Source organism: Micromesistius poutassou (genome assembly GCF_964030765.1).
Source record: "Micromesistius poutassou genome assembly, chromosome: 13".
In the NCBI taxonomy this organism is placed as follows: domain Eukaryota; kingdom Metazoa; phylum Chordata; class Actinopteri; order Gadiformes; family Gadidae; genus Micromesistius; species Micromesistius poutassou.
Genome location: NC_140283.1, coordinates 15678151 through 15696523, shown reverse-complemented (window position 1 = coordinate 15696523; position 18373 = coordinate 15678151). Strand labels below are relative to the sequence as shown.

At 46.8% G+C, this 18373-nt stretch overlaps 1 protein-coding gene across 2 annotated transcripts in view; it reads right to left on the bottom strand.

The window, feature by feature from the left end:
- Positions 1–5669: 5669 nt before the first annotated feature.
- The window catches only part of peak1 (pseudopodium-enriched atypical kinase 1), a 76318-nt gene continuing 63614 nt past the window's right edge, over positions 5670–18373 (bottom strand). For both annotated transcript variants that reach the window (XM_084477596.1, XM_084477597.1), the window contains 2 exons: positions 12209–13041; positions 5670–10326 (listed from right to left, as the gene is read on the bottom strand). In XM_084477596.1, the coding sequence (XP_084333722.1) occupies positions 8818–10326; positions 12209–13041 (2342 nt within the window). In that variant the 3' untranslated portion in view covers positions 5670–8817. The remainder of the gene's footprint in view (positions 10327–12208; positions 13042–18373) is intronic.

Sequence of the window (18373 nt, the reverse complement as noted above, 5' to 3'; positions counted from 1 at the left end):
CCGTGGAGATGGACACGGGGGGAGAATGTAAAGACTAGAGAGTGTGTATGTGTGGAGGAGGGAAGGTGGGGTTCTTGTCTTCTCGAATTAAGAATGTATTGAGTAATAACGTTATCACTATATGATAGTCAATTAATAGGCATCTGTTTTTTGTTTAGTGGATTACATAACTTCATGAATGTTTTCATTCACATTCCCGCATTTTTTTAATATGGCTTCTCAATGCACTATTAAAAAGGCTGTAGTTGATCTTTCAATAAGGACAGAAAGCATGATATTCTTGTCTTGCATATGAATCGCAAAAGGTCACTGGATGTTTTTGCAAGGTAGAGGGAATGTTCAATTTTGTGGTCTGTATCACTGCAATTTCAGACTATATTTAGATGGCATTTAGACTAGGCATTTGACGTTACCTTCTAATGCACATTGGTTTCAGAGTCAGCCTTTATTTCAATTTCTCAAAAAACAATCTTAACAGGCTTCATCTGATAGTTAATAAGCCCTTTAGTTTCAACCAAGCTTACCAAACAAATACCATGCATGGCGTAACATGGATTATACAAGCCCATGCCACACATTTAACAGCACTTTCACATTTCCCCCTCATTGGTGGCAGTCACACCTGTGTTGGAGCCATGATAACATTGTGTGTGCACTCAAGTGATTGACAGGCAAGGTAGCTTCCCAAACCAAATGAGGGAAGAGATGCCCTGATTAAGTGGAAGTGACCGGTGCATAGATATTCAGAAGGTTAGCTCCTATATCTAGAAGACCACTTCTAGATATAGCTAGATACCAATATCTAGAAGATCAGCAAGCTGAAAGCAGTTTATAGCATTCATTTGTCAGTTCTTTGTGAAAGCATGTTAACCATTTAAAAAAAAAGACTGTCTTGGGACACCGCAACACATTCTAATGCCAAGATAGAAAGATCTTTAGCTCCATAAGATCATGACACCCAATTGATACTCCAATGAGTGTTAAGACACTAAAGAATTAGTTTCCATGCAAACAAAACATGTTTATTTATGAAGCAACACATTTTTACATGTCAAATATAATCGCAAGCATATCAAGCCCAGGATTAAACCCATTAGGTGAAGAACCAAAACAGAAGGAGCCGAAGGGACGTGTTTGGTTAAGGTTGTTATATTTTGAATTGTTCGTTTTGGCACAAGATTAAGGCTGGTAAACAGTATGCGCAAGTTATCTGTTCGGTTTAGGTGTGAATATTTTAGGCACTCTTTTACAGTAATTTATGATAGAGGATTACTTTAGGCTGGTAATGGTTAAATTTATGTTAAAAGATTTTACACATTTAGTTCATGGGTTTGAGATTGTCACATTTAGGTTTTAGGTTAGCAAGTTTAGGCATTAGGTTAGTGATGTTATTTTTAGGGCAGTTGCCAATTGATGGATAAGTTTAGGTAACAATACATTTAAATCATGGTGTTAAGGTCAGATCAGAGCTTGTTTGTTGAAAATGGTCCCTCCAGTCCTGCCGTCAAGAGGTTTACCAGCTAGAAGTACAATAGCTGGGCTCAGACATGTTATACAGAAATAAAAGACAAAAACAAATTTGGTCACAGGTCCGGTTGTCAACAGTGACCAGCAATACAGCCATTGTTGATGGTACAGCATGTGGTGTCACAACGCCCAGGACAGTCTGGAGCTCTGTGTGCTGACTACTACCTGGGGCCAAGGAGAGACCACAGTGTTTAACCACCAACTGGAAGATTAATCAACATTTCATGGGCATTCAAAAACCCATAAATGCAGTGATGGCGCAATCTGTTAAATCGGCTCCCCACATTTAATAGCAGGGTTAGGAATCTTGTTTTAATCGGTGGCCAACAAGTGCACAGTGGTTACCCCATCCAAATACTAGGGCCTCAAACCACTCAGAAAATTGGGAAGGATTGAGTCATTGCCATTTGATGTCCCTTATGATAAGCAAGTTGATTACAGATCTCACCAGGTCATCTGCAGAATGGGCACCGGTCTGCTGAATGTCCATCTTCACCTGAAAGAAACACATTTGCGCCGAGGACTTGAGTCACAGGAAGGTAAACCGCCTGCCATCCTGATGTGATCAGATTAACTGAACTTATCAAATCAGGCCAAAGGCCTTACCTTTCCTGGAGGAGCTGGCCGGTCTCACCAACACCAGGAACTCCAGATGACACGATTCACTTGTGAAAGTTAACTTTCGCACTAGTCACTTTCCCTACCCATTCATAGGGATATGCAGCATGTATACACAGAAATGTGTTTCATTTAATTACCAAATTCCCAAACCCAATAGCCAGCTCTACATGTATACTGTATCTTATTGTTTTCCTGCACGGTTCCGGTTTCTATAATTTGTATGCAAGTGTAAAGTGTCCACAAAATCCCCATGGGCATTGGTTGTAGACTGAACCTCTCCTGGTCTTGCGTTCACCTACAGCTTCCAGTGTCTGTTGTGCATTTCATGGATATGTTTGATTTACAGACACTGTAGGATGTACAAACATGGTAGGAGTTCTAAACAAACTGCTCTGCTTGGGAGTTGTCGTCACTGTCGAGGGGGCGTTGATGAGTCAGCAGGGCCACAGGAACATCCATCAATGGGCACAACACTGGCAGGCTGAACAAAATGTAATTTCCATACTTCAGTTTGAGGAGATCATTACGGTTACATTAGGACAAAAACACTCCTACTTTCCAGGCCCATCTCACCGCTCTGAATGAAATCACGCTTCATGAAAAAAAGGACACAAGTATCAGCTATTTATGTTAACATTTTTGAATTTCCTTGATAGTTTCTCCAATCTGTTTATTATGAAATAAAGCATTATGACTAGCATGAGGCATGTCTGCTAAGCTGGTGTAGTCATGACACAAACCATTCAAATGAACACAACCATTATGAGCTTTAGTTTATTCTTATAAAATGTAATTTCCTTTGTAGCCGATGTTTGTACAGATCTCCCAATGGACTTGGTAAAATATGCTAATTTAAAATATCAAAATTCACCAAAAAGTACATTTGTCATACTAAGAGCAGCTCAACGACCAGTGTTTAGAGTTGCAAGCTCATTGCTCTCAAAGACAAGCATGCATGTACCAATCCTTTATTTTATTGGCGCAAACCAAGACAATGCAAAAATTGCATTGGAATAATAATTTAGATAAAAAGATCGCACAAACCAGGCCACCATCAACAGCGGCCTGCACAAAGGGGCAAGGTCAGAGATTAATCAAATACATAAATTGCACACAACTACATTGCACAGAGTCCATAAATCAGTCAAACTGCAAACAGCAGTAAACAAGTTTCAAATGTAGTATAGAAAGTGGAAAAGGAAATACTAGCTAAATGGGAGAGTAGTAGTGCCGAGTAGGCATTGTGTACCAGTTAAAATCCGTAAGTACAGCATCAAAGCCAAGACTAAACCTTAACACATCCAGTCATCGTCAGTCTCTGGTCTATGACAAGAGAATAAGTGCCTGTACTTTACTCTGTGGAAGTCTCTTCGGGCGACATGGCAGGCTTAAGACCTATGCAGCTTCCAAGTGTTTTTTGTGGTTTTATGGAGGGCAGCAACACCAACATCTGCAGGAGGTGATGTGCCGTTCTTCAGAATGAGAGGCATCGATTGCCCAGGGTTTGACGTGACCGTCAATCCTACAAAAAGGGTGTCTTGGCAAGAATACACGTTTCTGGCAAATTCGAAACTGCAGCGGCTGTTAATTTCTTCAACCTAATTGACGTCCTTTACCTAGAAAATAACGATTGACAAAGGCCAGTAGGCTATACGCAATTACCGTGTGTTGTGATGTGTCTACCCCATCACTTATGTAATCCATGGTTCATTCGTTTTTTTGAAGAGATTTTTTAACCAACTACAGTGGAAGGCTTTACAGATATGGCCGAAGGCTGTTCACTGTCCAACACAACATGGCCAGTTATTCATTTTCCAGTTGATCCATTTTGTTGACAGAGCTCCATTTTTCCAGCGTTCATCAGTGAGGAAGGCATGGTTTAGTTAAGTCCGTATAGTCAGTCAGCTTGCTTGGTCGACCCCAGCCAATACAAAACGTGCAACGCTGCACTCGAAACAAACTGCAATCCGCAAAGCAGTGTGGACTGCAATAGTTAAGTGCTTGAAAAGTTAGAAGAGAAAGAAAATGAATATTGAGCATGCATGTGGGGGAGATGATAGGACCGTTAATGCATGCGGTGCAAAAGTCCACAACACGGCTCACCTGAAGCCAACAGACCAAAGCACCTCAACAAACTTGTCACAGAAACGTGGAAGACCTAGGCTACTCACTGCGGTGATCCTCGGTGAAGCTTCCCCGCTGGTGGCCACCTTTTCCAGATTGTTCAAAAGTAGGCTACACAAAACCAAACAGAACAATCAGCAGGTCAAAGTTTCGGAGCGAAGCTAGAACACCTATTATCTAGATGGCCAATTACGCTGCACTCTACATCAGTTTCGCAGTCCAACGCCAAATAAATTAAAGACCAACATTTATAGGGTGCGTGGCACGCTTGAACTCAATTAAGAGCTAATGACAAGGAACGCTCTGCGATTGGCTGTAGACGAGTAGCCCTCATCGGCATATTTAATAATGTCTATTTTCCCATGGCTAAACCATTTGATTTGCCATCTCCCAAAGATCTGGAATTTAAGTAGGCCTAAGGTTTAATTAGATTCTCAACGGCTTCTGGTCTATCAAATATAGCCTTATATCACACACCTTTATTTGAAACCAGTAGGCCTAGTCAGAGTCAGTAGCCTATCATACTGGTATGCCAAGGTATGCCACTGAATCTGTAAATCTTTGGAAAATATAATGCGCAGGAGAATAGTCCATAGTAGGCCGCTTTAGATTTTAGTCTAATGCGTAAAGAGCTCGATGTCGGGAAATAGTTTAGGACTTTATTTATATACCTACAGATTTAAAAATAATACACAACTGATTACATATATTATTTAAAGGTTGAAAACCTAGCTTCCATTTCCTTTCATACCTGCAGTGCCATGGGATGCGTTCTAAACTTCTGTCGGAGATGGTGGCATCAAGTACAAGCCTATACAAATTTGGTTTGATAAGAGTTCCTTTTCGACAGCAGGGGGATGTAATAAAAACAAACCTAGGCTAAGCCTAACTAGATTAATATCTGAGCTACCGATTTAAAGCTGTACATCCAAGTCAAACAACACACACTTAAACAACTATATATTTCCTTGCAATATCATTCAATATTGATGTTGTAAACTCTATAGGAGATCTATTTATGGGGATGAACGAATCCCAGCGACAATCCTGCGAGACAATTTTAGCAGGTTCGTGTTAATGTCGCCATCTGGTTGCGGAGAGTATTTTGACAGTTAGATTGACTAAACGGGGCCCCATGCGACATTCTTGTCTAAAATGTTGTAAAATTGTAGGGATACAGCGGCTTGCATGGTACTGTGTCCATCCATTCATACCTACTGATTACCTAAACATGTACGTTCTGTCCTTGCTTTAATATCCTGCCACAAAATCCTAAAAGGACAGGAATTATGACAACAAAAAATAATTGACACAATGACAATATATAAAAACATATATTTATTTTTCTGTTACTGCTGGTTAACTTGATTTGACAGTAAAATGGAATCGGGCCAGGAGATATACATCATGTACAGTTTGCGACTGACAAATGAAACAAAGTACTGTATTCACTGTCACTGCACAGCAACACTGGTACAAATCGATGAACGCGGATGTGTTTTAAAAATGGTGCCCACACTTCCAACATGACCTCTCTTCAAAGTGGTTTGACTCCTGGATTGAGGAGGGTAAATATCTGTACAATAGGCCTACGGTGTCCAACGATTGTCTTTTCCATGTTAATCATTTCACTCTTTGTTTTAGGGACAACTGCACTTTTCCTTCTCTCATAACCGCTACAATGGAGGAGAGTAAAGTAAATGTTTGCTTTATTAAAATGGACTAATTCTACTTTAGTCTCTCTGGCATAGAGGTGCTCTGTAGGACGTGATAAAATAGTGTGTATAGGTTAAAATAGATAAGATTGGAGCATATATATATATTTATATTTGTATAAAGGCTTAACATCTTTACAAACACAAGGACAGCAACCAGTGCCATCCACACACACACACACACACACACACACACACACACACACACACACACACACACACACACACACACACACACACACACACACACACACACACACACACACACACACACACACACCTTAACGAAACAAACCCTTTGCTGAGTCACAAAATCCCATGCTTGCTTTATCTCAATTCACTTGTCACACTCAAGTTGTTACCAACAGAACCCTAATTCCAGAAGTCCATTTGCCTCACTGTGATTCTGCTAATGTATATAACTAATGTCAGAGGACGGATATCATGGCACATGTAAGAAAAAATCAAAGAAAAGAAAAAAATAAGAGAAAAATGGTTTTGTAAAAACTTGCTGTGTTTTTTTATTTACACAGCTCTGATGCTCTTTTTGACAGATGGCTCCTCATGTTTGATTTACAAAACCTTGTGAAGACGAACCACTTGATATTCCTGTCTGGCAGACACATCTCGCATCTCACACCTGGAGCTGATAATAGGGACATGCTATTTGGCTGTAGCATGTGGGTACACTGAAAGCAAACACAGTAGGATTTGGCATGCCATTGGCTGGATCATACAGGAAGTAAAAGACAAAAGGGCGGTACAGAGTGGAAGCGTTGCTTAGTGGTTGGTTAGTTTCACTGGAGGGGCGGGTTCTTAAGGCTGTGTTTGTAAAGTGTTTCCGGCGCCTAGTGGTTGAGATTAGAGCAGGCTTTGCGATGCCATGTGAGAGAGGGGGTAATAGTCCAGGGAAATAGTTCTGAATGTTTTATTTGTTCTCTCTCCTTCAAGGTCTTGCCCAAAGACCACAGTCCATCACGTACAGTTTAGTCTAAACTAATCAAAAGCCAGTTCCTCCAATGAAAGGGAACATCTCTCAGTTGTTCTCTTTCTCTCTCTCTCTCTCTCACACACTCTTTGGCTCTCAGATAAACTTTGATGTCTGCAATATAAATGTCCCATCAGGGTTTGTCAGCGTAACTTGATGGATTTGTAAATGCCATCAACAGACTGGTATTGTTAGAAATCACAGAACAAAGTCGAAAGAAAATCAAAACCAAAACAATTAAAACATCCCCCACTCCCTGAAGCATGCCAGACTGTGTCCAAGCCATTGTTGTAACATTGAATCCCAATTTAGTTTACATCCTTAACTGCGACTCTGTCTAGAAGACATTTCCGTCATTTTATGTGCCACAAGAAATTAAAAAGGACACGTAAAGATTTGTAAAATGCTTCATGGTGTACTAAAAATAACAACATACTGTAAGATCCATAGGTAATACACAGAAAAATAAAAAATAAAAAACATTGCACACATTGCAACAAAATGTAAAATCCATGGTTTGTTTTGTGCCATTTGAGCTTGGAAAGGACGATTAAATGGGTTTACACATACTGTCAACTGTGCGATCAGATTGTGTAAGGGGCAATGTTTGCAAAAGAACAATAAATACGACTGAAGAAATCTACATTTGTGTTTTTTGCAACTAAAACTGCTTGTCACTGAAATACTACATACTGTAGGTAAAAATGCCAAGATTTGATTTGAAAATACTTGAATATAAGTTCCAAGTGGACTGTGGAAACCTAATGCTGTTGGCATGGTAACCTAATGCTGTTGACATCAACAGTGGGTGACTGAGCAATTTACGTTAGATGTGATGAAAAAAACTACGTGACCTTGACTGGCTTCTAGTGACCTTGAGCAATTGAGTCGCAATTGTGTGTGGGATTCTTTGGCTACTTTATAATTGAATGGTCAAAGTTCACAGTTTGTCCTTTGTGCTTTTCCTGGCGCATGCACGGGAATCATGGTCTAAAATATTGAGTTACATCTCACCGGTTGCATCTAAAACCCTCCTCATATTAAACGTTCCACCTGCTCAAACCTCTCTGATTTGCTACATCACACAGGACGTTTCTTCACGGCAAATGAATGTAAACGACAAATACACCCTTGGCTGCGTGAGTACACAGCACAAACCAATGACTCTGTTCAGTCTTGATCCTTCCCGCAGCCGGCACCTCGAACAGGAGAGGTCTATTGGATACACAGCCTGTTCCTGCACGATTCATTTATGTAACGCCTTACTGTCTCGCAGGGCTTTGAGCTCGAAACCTCAAGCACCCCCCAGGGCAGTGCACTTTGATCAAGGATTGAATAGCAGACAGCTTAAGGCTGTAGGTGTCTCTGCATCTTAAGCACCCTGCACACAGGGCTATCAAACCGCATGGTCGGGCTGCATGGACTTCACAGTGTCCCACAACGGGTCGACGCCTCGTTGCATTCTGTTTTGGACTTCATTTCTTGACTGTTGATGACAACCTCCATTTTGGGTTTATTTGTTCCGCTGTCAGGTGGGGGGAGGGGGGGGGGGGGGGGAATTGGCAAGCACAGCCTGCTTACTGTCAACTCACGTAACACGTTCCACCATGGAAAGATAGAAACGACTGAAAAGGCAGAAGAAACCAGGCTGACTCATAGGGGATCCGAGGGGCCAGAGACGTACACGACTAGGCCGGATATTAGCCTTCATCAAGCGCACGCACGCATAGACACACACAAACACACACACACACACACACACGCGCGCCCGCACGCACGCTCGCACACTCCAGAGGGGTGGCGGTGGATCTGTTGCCATAGCGACGGCCCGACTTCAGAGGCTCACAGCGGCTGCGACTGGGTGAGGTGGAGCGTGTGGGCGAGGTGGTGGTTGGGGGCTTGGCCGTGGGAGACGTGCGGCGGCGGCTGGGGCTGGGGCGGGCCCTGGGGGGCAGCCTGTGGGCGGGGCTGGTCCTGGGGTGCGGCCTGGGGGTGGGGCTGCTGCAGGATGTGCACCACGCGGCTCAGCGTCTCGGTGGAGGCGAACGCCAGATACTGGCAGCACAGCCAGTCCTCCAGACTCACGCCGCTGCCCGTGTCCAGCGAGCGCTCGGCGAACTTGATCATCATCAGAGTTCTCTTCAAGTCCAGCCAGTTCTGCAGCGTGGTCTCGCGCTGCTGCCCCGCGTCGCTCCCCGCCGCGGGCTGTGTCGCGGCGGCGGCGGCGGCGGTGGAGCCCAGCGCCTGGAACAGGTCCTCCCGGGGCCCCCAGAGCAGGCACTGCAGGCAGGCGCGCGCCTCCACCATGCGGATCCTCTCGGAGGGGTTGACGGTGAGCAGCAGGCTGGCCAGCTGCTGCAGGCCCTGGGAGTAGAGCGAGCGCAGGGGCAGCGGCGGCAGGTCGTCCCAGGTGTACTCCCGCTCCTTCAGCTCCGGCGTCTCCTCGAAGGGGTTGGGCCGGTGCAGCATCTCGTAGATGAGGATGCCCGTCTGGAACTCGTCGCACTTGCGGTACTGCGTGGCGGTCACGATCTCGGGCGCCAGCCGCGACTGGTCCCGCAGGGTGCCCGCGTCGCCGGCCGCCAGGCGGCTCTTCTGCTTGGCCTGGGAGAAGTTGCTGATGATGAGGCGGGCGGGGCAGGTGGCGTTCGCGTTGCCGTTGGCGGTGTTGCCGGGACTAGCCCCTCCGCCACCACCACCACCACCACCACCACCACCCGCGGTCCCTTGGTTGTTGTTGGGTTCCGTGGGCTCCGCGGGGTGGGCCGGGGAGCCGGGCAGGCAGTGCACCAGCAGCAGGTTCTCCAGACGCAGGTCGCAGTGCGTGACGTGGTGGGGCTTCATGTGCTCCAGGCCGGAGCACAGCTGCAGCAGCAGGAGACACACCTGCCGCTCGTACAGCTCCGGGTTGCGGGCGTGGCGGGACACGCCCTGACGGACGAAGTCGGCCACCGTCTGGAAGGGCACCTCCCGCGTGATGACCACCACGCGGCTGCGTAGCGAGCCCCGCGAGTTCACAGGAGGCGAAGGCTCGTCCGGCCTGCCGTCCGCCGCCGCCGCCGAAGGCCTAGCATCCGGTGTCCTGTTTGCGGCCTTCCTCTTCTCATCCTCCTTCTCCCTTTGTCCTTCTTCATCTTCCTCTTCTCCCTGTCCTTCCCCCTCGTCCTCGTCCTCCTCGTCCTCCTCTTCGTCCCCCCCCTGGGTCTCCTCCCAGGGCAGCAGGCGGGCGGGGACGTCGGCCAGGAAGTGTCCACAGTCCTGCTGGATGTTGAAGTGCAGCGCCAGGCTCTGCCGCACTGCCAGGCTGTGGAAGAACTGCTGCTGGGTCTCCTTCACTTTGCTCCGGCAGATCTAGAGGAGCGAGGGGGGGCGACAGAGAGAAACGCAGACACAGAGATGGATGGTAGGTTCAGGGAGAAAGGGCAGGAGATAATTTGTCAACAAGGCAGAGATTGGGTGACGAGACAACGGTCCACCAATGGATTAAAGTGTTAGCTGTTGCACTGAAGCGCTAGCACGTGATGAGGCAGCCAGCCACCCGGCCTGTCACTTAGGTTATTCTCCGTTACTCTAAACTGTGGAGACAGGCTCTGAACCTCTAGGATTAGATCACAGAGGGGGGTCGCTCTAAACCTCACCCGGTCCAGAAGGCTCATGACCTACCATAGCCTATTGAGGCATCGTATGGTCGCGACTTGAATCTTAATTTGCAATCCAAGTATGCTCTATTTTATATGCGCTGGTTGTAAACTACCAATAAAGTTTCTGTGGTCATTCTGAATAAAATAAGGATGAAAATCATTGGGATGTTAGTGCACGTGTTCAGTGCACGTGAGGCCTGACCTGCATGCACTGAGCTTGTTGCCATAGCGACCAACTTAATCATCCATCCTAATGAAGCCCACCTAGCACCCACAAAGTGTTTGATGCCCAGTGGGCCCAACAGATAAGCATCTGAATACTTCTCTAATGTGAGGCCTGTGTCGTGATGACTACGAGCAATGGTTTAATCATGTTTCAGGTTGAAAACAAGCCGAAACCAGGACACTTAAGAATTCATGGGGTAAACAACAAGCAACAAAAAACACATACGGTGAGGGAACAACTGACAAACACAAATAACACATAAAAATCCTCAGGCACGGGGATGAGCGTCAAGCTAATCTAATAATAATAATTTGATAGTCAGGCAGGAAGTCACAGAACTGGGCCACATCTAAACAGGGGGTACTTTAAACTGGGCAGCTGGGTTTCAGCTGCGAGGCCGTCTTATTTATGGCAGAGTATCCGGAAAGAAATGGCCTTCTCTAGAATCCAGTGATGACATAGAAACAAGTAGTGAAGAGCTAACTTTTGTCCTAACTAGATCAACCTAGAGCTTCTACATTTCCTTTGGAACTGAGCTGACAGCAGCTTTACCCATAGGTCCCATAGTAGTGAACCTGGCCACACATCTACTAAAGATCTTCCCAAGCTACTTGGTAGACTTTTACAAAATGTATTCTCAAGCTATATTAAAATATAAAACTAAATGATGAGATGGCCATAAATGGGCATAGAATTGGGCACAATATTCTATTTTTAAATATCCACCAGCCTCATTACAGATATGGTGCTGGTTAAATAACTTAATTCCCCCAATCACGATTTGCGAACAAGTCAAGTCTATTTTGTTTGAATAGCCTCTTAATCATGGTGTCTCTAAATTATAGCCTCAAAGGCCTGCGCAGGCTCAAGGGCTGGTGTCTAACGTGACACCCCCTAACCCTCTAAAGACACACGACCAAAAAAACTCAACACAATGCAAACAAAGCCCAAGAAATTAACCCAGAAGAGGGGATCCCTCTACACGCCTTCCAGGGACGGCTGGAGCTCTGCCCTTCGCCCCTGGAACTCTCTCCCACTATTCATCTGTACTATAGTCTCTCCCCACCTTTAAAACCTCCATCAAAACTCACCTGTTCTGACTCGCCTATCCCACTTAACTTCACACTTTTTTTTTCAAGTGTTTGTTTTAACTATATTTGCCTGTTTTTGAATTGTATTTGCTTGTCTTAACTGTACGGCGACCTTGAGAGTTTTTGAAAGGTTCCCTGAAATAAATATTATTATTATTATTATTATTACTATTAATCCCATGTCCCCATCCTCTACGGCTGAACGATTCCTCTTTGGCCCCACCCCCCCACCTATGTATTCACGGATCCCCCCTAAGGGGACCCCAGGGACTCACCTTGATGGCGTAGTTGACCAGGGGGTCCTTGGCGTACGAGGCCGTGTAGTAGACGGCGTCGCCGGCCTCGCAGCACGGCTTGCCGGCCGTCAGCCTGAAGTGGGACCAGCTGTCGACGCCGAAGCGCAGGTGGTCCTTCTGCCCCGCCATGAAGCGGTCCTCGCACCGGGCCGCCAGCTTCCGCAGCGTGTCCGTGTGGAGGCTGCGGATGCGCCCCACCACCTCCTCCCAGCTGTCCATGCCCCGGTACAGGATGGGCACCTGAGGCTTGGAGGAGCCGCCCGGTCCGCCGCCACCACCGCCACGACCCGTCGTCCGGGCCCTCGCCGCCAGAGACTCTGCGCTCTTGCAGCTCCTCCTCTCCCGTCCGCCGGTGGCCGTGCCCGTGGGGGCCGGAGACACCAGGCTGTTGGCCGGACGTCCCTTGCCCGAGCCGGGCGCTGCCTGCGGCGGCGGCGGCCGTTCCAGGGAGTCCCCGCCGCTCTCGTGCTCGTGGAGGCGGTGGGGCTCGGAGCTCAGCGAGGAGCTCTGGCTGGCCGACTCCCAGGTGGAGTCCAGGTCGTACAGGGGGTTGGCCACGCTCAGGTTGGTGCCGCCGGGCTTGGCCTCGGCCCGGGGTCTCGCGCCGGGCGGCGGCGGCGCCAGCGGCTCCTTGCCCGCGAGGCCGGGTTCGGTGACGGAGCGCGGGACGGACTTCTTGGGCAGCGGGGGTGGGGTGGACTTGGGGAAAGGCTGCTCGGAGAGGCCGTCCAGGTCCAGCGAGGCCAGGGTGTCGTTGGAGGCTTTGAGGTTGCGAGGCTGTTTGAGGGGGATCATGTTGGCTCTGGATTGACCTGGTGGGGGAGAGAGGAGGAGGATCAAGTCATCAATTTAGCATCGTTCCAATCCAAACTTGTATAACTTGTACAGGCACAAAAAAATGAAACCGACCAGGCAAATGTGACCTGCGAACACAATCTCAAAACATTAGCATTACTTTGGATTCTCCTATGAATATCGCCCAACGGTCATCCTTGGTTGGAAGAGACGGAATTGCCACAGCTACAGCAGTGCAACCACTTTTTGCACGCCTCCAGCTCTCAAATCTTCACTAGTTTCTTCCTGCTTGCTTATCCACACTCGTCTGATGGCTTACTGGCTCCTCTAACGAGCTGCACATATGAGAGGATGAAAACAGGTCTGCCTCTCTCCCCCCCCCTCTCTCTCTCCACACACTTGGTGGAGGGAGGGTGGGTGGGGGAGGATCTCGAGCTCAAGACAGGGAAGGTTGCCCGTCTTATCTGGCGCTGCCTGCCGGCCAGCTTAAAGTACCGTCATGGTAGATGATCCTGTCTGGAGGGAGGAGTGACTTGGGAGTTCTTTGGAGGGGGGCCCAGGAATGACATTTCACCCTAGACATGCCTTGGAGCGCAGGGAGAGGATGAGGTTCACAAAGGGGGTCTCAACCAGATTTAAAAAGGGACAAAAAGTCCCTCTCTTTGTGTGATCGGGAATTTGATCATCTCCCTGTTTCGGTGTCAACCAGGAGCCGGCGCACAAGGACACACGAGACAGCAGCGCTTCTTAAGCTCTGCAGCTCACAGGGAAATCCCCTGGTTGCTTCGGAAGATTGGACTGAGAAAGGGGCTCCCGTTCGCAGACCACGCCCCTTCAAATCAAGGCTTCTGAAAGTTGACATCAGGGGTACTCAGACTACATGCAATGATGTCCCCTTGAGCAGAACCTCTAATCCTTACATTATATATTATACCCTTCATTCATGCCGTGCATCGAAAAAGTTAAATGCAAGTCACTTGAGATAAGAGCATAGGCGTAAACGTGATTAAGCCTGCGAGCAGTACTTATACTGTGGATATGTAAATATATACAACCAAAATATGTTTAAAATACAGACACCAGTCAACAGAGTGAGACGGCTGTCCAAATAGGAAAAAACACAAATTGGAAATAGTAAATTCCCATCGCTAAACAAGCATTGGGTCAGGGTAGCCTCGTGGCTAGCTTGTGACTAGCCAAAAAGGTACTGGGTTCGATCCCCGTCCTCCACACAGCCTACCTGTAGCCATCCTAGCGCAAGACGCCACAAGCCTGCATGCAGATTTAAAACATGCATCTCAAATCACTTAGTTGCCTTGGACGTAAGCATCTGCTAAATAACTAAAATGTCACTACACAGTAAGTAGTAAATTCTCCCTCATGCAGAGTCTACATGGGCTTCCTCTTGGATTAGAGGGAGAGGAGTTGGGGACGAAGGGAGTGAAGGAGTGGTGGGGAGAAGTAAACACGTTCTGTCTTATCCTCCCCTGGAGAGAGTGTGTTTAGATGTGTTCCTCCACCAATCTGTGTTAATCCATCGGAGTAGTACGAGTGTTTTTCGCTCATCCTGCTGCAGGGAGAGCAGCAGGCGATGGGTGCTCGACTTAGCGGCGTTACGCAACAGATTCCCTCCCCAAGTATCAGGGATATGATGGTGGAAGAAGAGAGAGGAACATGTTGGACAGGGAAAGCCAAGGTAGAGTGAAACATGTGTGCAGGTGACCATTTTTAACAAATCAATAAATATAAATTGGGATTGATTCATTGTATTCTTTTTTTTTGGGCTTAATGCGTCCTTGAAACTAGACGTTGTTCTATGTTGGCCTCGTTATTTGCTAGCGCCTGTGTGGGTGATCCATTAAAAAAGACAAATATGTCTAGACATAAAAAAGAAATGATGATTTTGAAACAAATCTGGTTTATTGGAAATAAATAGCTCACCATATTTCAAAGTCATAAATATTTTATTCCTGCAAAAGACTGCTGCTTCTGAGGGCTGTTTGGGATAAACACCATCGCCATGAATCTTTCCCCCCTCATTTGAGGGGAGTAAAAACAACACTTTGAGTGGGGGGGGTTTGTTATTCCGTCGTACACGGTGCACATTTCCTTCAGCTCACTCCAGAGTAAATCTTTGATGACTTGCCATGAGGTAACAACAGAGAAATATCTCCCCGCCTCTACTTCAAAGAACCACACAGCATGTTGTATGGATGTCTCTCCAAAGGGGACATCATCTTCAAAGTGTTTCTATGATTCCGTCTTTCAACATTAGTTAACATTAGTTACGACGGTTTGAGATCAATCAATCATGGAACTTTAATCACCGTAGGACACGTTCATGTCACTTTATACGTGCGGTTATCATGATCTTCAATCTTTCAAGAACCCTAAAGGCCCTGACACACCAACCAGATTAATGGTCGTTGGTAGAAAAGGCAGTCGGACCGATTTGGTCATGGCCGATTCAACATGTGCAATTGGCTGAAAAGAACACGCCTTGAAAAAGATAACTGATGGCTTTGACGACGGCCGATCGCACAGCACACACCAAACAGACTCAGGTCACCGCGCTCACTAGCCGACGACCGATAATATGGTTGGTGTGTCAGGGCCTTAACAATTGTCCTATTGGCACACTGCCCATGGATAACACAAAATAAACACACCTAAAATCAGAATAACTCCCTGTGCGTTCAAAAGGACGGACTCCCCCATCTCCAGAGGGATGAAGAGGACTCCTCACCTAATCCCTCCCAAATCTACTGGGGATTAAGGAGCTAATTGCACTCTCGGCACCTCGCTGTTTGGTGGCACACAGGCAGCGAGTATCTCTCACAGAAGGCTGCTTCTGGATGGCTCAATCGATCCAACATCGATTTGAAATGGAAACAGACAACACAAACCACCACCAGGGAATCAAATTAATTCAGAAGCAATGAAACGGGCCCCCAGGAAGGCTCATCTAACAAGGAGTTACGCTTCAGTCATTTCATCCCAGAATTGATTGAAAACTTTTCATATGCTTTCTGTATTGAAAAAAGACAATTTGTAAAACTACTGATTGATTTAGTTCTAGTCCGCTTTCTAGTCTCTAAACAGCCATCTCCCTACTCCACTTGGTATCTCTTCTCCATTTATTCATATTGATTCTACAATTTGAAATCTTGGCACAGTTCAACTCCATTTCCAGATCATTACATTGTGGACGATGGTGAGGTCTTATCTCACTGTGTGGTGCAGTGACACCGCCACACTAACCACAGCACAGTTCACTATGAGAGCACATCCTCGCATCAACCAGTCACAGACAGCTCTGTCTCCACTGTTAATACACTACACACTTTTTAACATACAAAGCAAACTATTGTGAAACACAAATAGAGAGAGCGAGAGAGACAGACACAGTGCGAGAGAGAGAGAGAGAGAGGGAGAAACTGTGAGATCTCACCAGGGGTGTCTGGGATGAGATTGAGGATGGCAACTGAGGAGACGTGACTGATCGAGAAGAGATAGTGAGAGATAGAAAAAGAGAGAGAGGAAAAAGTAAGTGTGTGCGTGTGTGAGACAGAGAGGAGTGACAGCAGAAGGAGGTAAAGTTGCAAAAGCCTACCTTAGTGCTGCTCAACGCTTCAAAGTACTTCAAATGTTACAGGGAAACATTCTCTCTCCCCCTCTCTAACTATCTCTTCCTTCTTCCTACCGCACCAGTAATGCCAACACAGACAGGCGGGGGGGGAGGCCGGGCAGGAAGACAGACCGCCCCCCCACCACTGAGAGAGAGAGAGAGAGAGAGAGAGAGAGAGAGAGAGAGAGAGAGAGAGAGAGAGAGAGAGAGAGAGAGAGAGAGAGAGAGAGAACGAGAGAGAACGAGAGAGAACGAGACAGAGAGAGAACGAGAGAGAGAGAGAAAGAAAGATCTGACTCAAGCAACAAGGAGAGGGCTTCAAGGGGATCTGCCCCCTCATGCCTCACACACTATCATTAAAAAAAGTAGTTGTGTGTGTGTGAGAGAACGAGAGCGAGCTGAGGGGGCGAGCCGAAGGGGCTGCCCGAGAGAATGAGGAAGAGAGAGAGAAACACAGAGCAACATTCACACGTCAAGTGAAAAGATACCACTGAAATTCAAAAAATAGATATATGTGGTTGCTTTGTGTGCGTGTGTGTGTGTTTGAGAGTGTATGAGTGAGTGAGTGAGTGCCGTATGTGTGCATGCATGCATGAGTGAGTGAGAAAGAGAAATTGCAAGTTTGTTTTGATGCGATAGGTTGAATATGTAGCTGTGTGTACGGGGAAGTAGCTCACGAGGTAGAGCAGGACTTGTAACCGGGAGGTTGCTAGTTTGATGCCCGTCTCCTCCTCCCAGTGTCTGTGTCCCTGAGCAAGACACCTAACCCTAACTGCTCCCGACGAGCTGGCTGTCGCTTTGCATGGTTGACACTGCCGTCGGTGTGTGACTGGTTGAAAGTCGCCAAGGCCCTGAATGTAAAAGTACATGTGTGTGGAAGAGGAAAATACTGCAGCGTTCACTAGTGAATCTCAAAGACCGCAGTGGGGAGAAACACGTCTCCAGACAGCAATGCCTCTCCTGAGAATGGAGACTATCTATCTATCTATCTATCTATCTATCTATCTATCTATCTAACACACACACACACACACACACACACACACACACACACACACACTAGGTATCGAGCGTTTATTGTCCCCACAGATGCAACAGAAGACACATAGACAGATCTGGTCATCATCCACGTGTTTACCTTCACGATACGTGTCTTAACGAAGGATGAGGATGAACAGTGAGATGAGAAGGGCCCAGAAGGGCAGAAATATATACTTTTTGTTCATCTGAAAGAAGAGTAGGAGACATTTCAGTCCACAAGATGGCACAGCTGTGTTGCACTGCAGACCGCCCAGCAGACGGTCTAGCAACCGTAACTATAGTTACAGCCCTACTCTACAAATTAAGACATCCAAACAACAGCAGAGTCACAAAAAGACACAAAACCACAAACACACAAATACAAAGAGCTACACAAAAACCACACACATACACACTTCACAAATACACACAGCTTACCACACAGACACACAAACCCCCCAGACACAAGCTCGCGAGCACACAGACACAAACACACACAGCTACAAGCACACAGACATACACCTGCCTGTTCCGTCAGCAGCTGTGTGCAGCAGGGTGGAATTAGATTGGTGGCAGCTCCTCACCCATGGACTAACACACACACACACACACACACACACACACACACACACACACACACACACACACACACACACACACACACACACACACACACACACACACACACACACACACACACA